The sequence below is a fragment of the Exophiala oligosperma genome, assembly GCF_000835515.1.
Source record: "Exophiala oligosperma strain CBS 72588 unplaced genomic scaffold supercont1.85, whole genome shotgun sequence".
Classification (NCBI taxonomy): Eukaryota; Fungi; Ascomycota; class Eurotiomycetes; order Chaetothyriales; family Herpotrichiellaceae; genus Exophiala; species Exophiala oligosperma.
Genome location: NW_015622902.1, coordinates 4,977 through 8,481, shown reverse-complemented (window position 1 = coordinate 8,481; position 3,505 = coordinate 4,977). Strand labels below are relative to the sequence as shown.

The window sequence follows — 3,505 nt, the reverse complement described above, 5'->3', positions numbered from 1 at the left end:
CGGGGCAGCAACCGAGAGCCGAAGCACATCCGTCGATCTCGGACCCCTCGTCCGCTAGCGCTTGCTGGCAGATCAACTATGATTCGAACAACCCTTGGCGTGGTCTCGGCACTCCTGCCATCTCTATTTGTCCAACCGTCATGCCAGCCTACGCAGCCGTCACACTCCCGATTGTTGTTGCCATCGGACAGCCACCCCTCTCTGTCATGCTCGCTCCTTACACATGGCTTCCACACGGAAATTCCTCATGTTCTTATTATCTGAACGCTCGACCGTGTCTGTCTTGCTCCTGGGGGAATCCAGAGCTAGACTCCAGATTACCACGGGATTTTGGTCCGACCATGAACAATGATCCAAACCTACCCTTCTACCAAGATCACACAAGCTGGAGTGAACTATCCATGTGTGATTTCGGGCCATGGACAGAATCTGCCCAGAAAGCTCATGAGAAAGACCTGCCAACAAGTTCGAATGGAATCGATTACGATGCGTCTAAAGTACCTGAACACAAAGTACCTGAACGTGACAATGAACTAATGAATTGGCAATTTAATCAGTACGTCGGAGAACAAAACGCATGAACGATTAAGTGCATGTGCAGGGATATAGCGCAATTGGAGTAATGTACATACTCAAGTTCACGGATGCTGTTTGGTACAGTACTGTACGAAGATCAACCATAGAGATCACTTGACAATCTATCCTACACTACATACTTCGATCACTGCATAAAATCCCATGCATCCATATCCGACCACTCGCAAGACGCCGGTGCCCCTCTGATGTAATCAGCTGCTAATGGTAGAAATCTATCCCCAACTCATCTGAAAGAAACCGAGAGGCAATACGTCAGCGGAGAAACGCCGAATCCGTCCAGGTAAAGCCCTTGATCTCACTTTCACCCTGAGAGTTGCGACACTTTTTGTTCTAAGCGCGCCAGTTGAGCCATGATTGCAGCCATCAGATCAGAGTTCTCTGGCTGGGCTTCTAGTTGACCTTGCGCCGACTTCAAGCCTTTTGATTTCCTTGATGTCTGCTCTGGAATGAACAACTCTTCCGAGTCGAGGGTTTTTTCGAAAGCACGCCCATCGATCTTCCCTCGCCCATGTGAGCCTGACATTAGCTGGCCTTTGGTCTGAGCCGGCTCAATGAGGTGCGATGGTCTGGGAAAGAACCGTGCAATTTTATCATCCGCGTCCTTCTTTCCGAAGATCTTCCTCAATGCGGTGCGGCTCAAAATGTCGGTTTCGCCATTCTTGAATTTGACCAATCCGTACCCAGGATACCTCGTGACCGGCTCGGAGATGGTCATGCATTCCATCTTCTTCGTCGTAAAGCCGAGGAGCTCTTCGAAGTTAGCCTTGTCCTTGCAAGAATATTTTCGATTAGAATGTCGAAGGTCTTTTCGCTTGGACTCCGGCAAGTCAAAGTAAGCATCTGTCGCATGGTGACCGACTTCGGTTCCCGAGAGGAGGATGATGGGGTTGTCAGATCCGCGTTGTTCGACCACAAACTGAACACCGAACATAATCTCGACGCCTGTCTTTCGATCTGTTCGATAGAAGGGTCGATGCCCTAAGATTTTCTCACCGTCCGTCGTCATGCCTGGTTCCCAGTAAGGTTTCCGGGCGACCTTGTTGGACTTTGAAGACGGCGCCCCTTTCTCGCTTGAGCCTGTGGCCTTTGGAGATTTGTTTGATGGCCCTGATTCAGCACCACCATTCATTCCCTCGGATCGCGCCGCTGAAGACCCCTCACCTTGTGCTTTTCCCTTTCCTTTTCCACCTTCTTCCGTCGCTTCGTACTCCTCAACCCTCTTGCGCCAGCCATCCGGAATCTTAAGTCTCCAACTCTGTGGATAATGGTTGACCCTGCAGAGAGACTTCAACTGCTTATCGAGTGAGACCAGCTGGTGAAAAGCGGCTGCATCGTTGGGATTCTCACGTAGGCGGGACCTCACATGCGACATTTCCAATCCAATGGCTTTCAAGACGTTGGTTCGGATCAAGAAGCTCTCTTTACTCGGGAGCTCATCTACTTCATTCTTTTCTTTGATCTTTTGGTTGAGTTGCTCTATTTCCGCAAGGCTGGACGAATCTGTATGCTTCGCCAATACCTTGTTCACATGGGGCGTGGCTTGTTCAAAAACCTTGAGTCTGAACTCATCCGGGACCTGTTCAGTGTCATCGAGATCATCCTCGCCATCAGAGGCTTCGTCAGCGTCACTGCCCCATGCGTTAGACCCAAATTCTTCATCGAAGGTTGGGGCCTGGTTACTTTTGGCTTCAGGCTGGTTAGTTCGACTTGCCGCATCATACTCTCCTTTCCGTACTGGATCATTTAGGACGTCGTAGGCTGCTTGCACCTCTGGACACACTGTTAGTCTAATTTATCAACGGAGACACATGTGGACATGTAGCACTAACTTTGAAATGCCGCGGTGGTTTCTTTGTCAGCATTCTTGTCCGGGTGAATCAATGTTGAGAGTCTGAAGTAGGCCCGTTTGATATTGAGGTCAGGCGTATCTCGGGACAGTTTTAGGATCTGATAGTACTCCTTTTCATTGCACTTCAGGACACGGTTCACCTCGTCCCGTTGTTCTTTGGTATATATTCTCCCATTGTTAGTAGATTTTGCGCCGGTTTTTGCCCCCGGATCTTCATTGGTGACATTCACCTCAGGATCTGGCATTGGTAGATCGCCATCTCGGTCTGGCGTTGGCTTCGTGGCATCTGCGCCCTCAAGAGAAGGAAGAGAGGGATAGCCAGCAGTGTTAGCCTGTTTATCATCTGTCCTACCATTTTCCTCGTGTGATTTACTAGGATCATCACTGCCGAGTGCCTTAGGCTGCGGGTTCTTGATAAGTTCACTGCCTCCAGAGCTCATTTTTGGGGGTTGTTTGGGGTTGTTTTGATGCTTTTGTGACGAAGATTGAACAATATTGCTAACAGTTGGGTAGAGTACGAAGTTTGAACGAGGTGTAGCTTTCCCAAAGGATTCTGAAACAAGAGAACTGAAGTAGAGCACTGTAGATGTGTGAGAGGGGGAAAGGAGGATGTGAAGTGAGCATGCACTCCTTTTAAGGACAGCCGCGGCCTATTTCACAGATAATAATAGCAACAGATGTGTCTATTTTTACTTCTGCTAAATTTAGGGACTTTGAGATCGAGTATAAGACCACCGTCTGAACTTTCTCCCATCAAGAGCCGCCAGGAAACACCTCTTCTCTGACCACATTTTGCCAAATATTACCAGACATCGCAATATGAGACTACCAACATTTGTACCCAAAGGACTTTCTGCCAATGTCACCCTCAAATCAACCTCTCCCGAGATTGATGTCAACATTGGTGGAAACTCCTCCGTCTTCACCGTCAACGTCACTATCCAGGATGATGGGAACATAGACACATCTTTGACCCCGAGATTCCCTTCCGTTGACGGGCCTCTCCCAACGCTGTTGAGTACTAGCACTGAGCCTGAACCGACATCCTCAGTCACACAG

The 3,505-nt window shown here is 49.1% G+C and overlaps 2 protein-coding genes across 2 annotated transcripts; one reads left to right on the top strand and one right to left on the bottom strand.

The window, feature by feature from the left end:
- Positions 1–140: 140 nt before the first annotated feature.
- PV06_11865 (uncharacterized protein) lies at positions 141–581 on the top strand (the record flags this gene model as incomplete). Its single annotated transcript, XM_016413611.1, has 1 exon — positions 141–581. The coding sequence occupies one exon, from the start codon at positions 141–143 to the stop codon at positions 579–581; it is 441 nt and encodes a 146-aa protein (XP_016256012.1).
- A 122-nt stretch (positions 582–703) lies between these two features.
- Positions 704–2,886, bottom strand: PV06_11864 (uncharacterized protein; the record flags this gene model as incomplete). The annotated part of the gene is made up of 2 exons (XM_016413610.1): positions 704–2,367; positions 2,427–2,886. 2 exons carry the CDS (start codon positions 2,884–2,886, stop codon positions 899–901), a joined length of 1,929 nt encoding a protein of 642 aa, XP_016256011.1. The 3' UTR covers positions 704–898.
- Between the last annotated feature and the right edge of the window lie 619 nt (positions 2,887–3,505).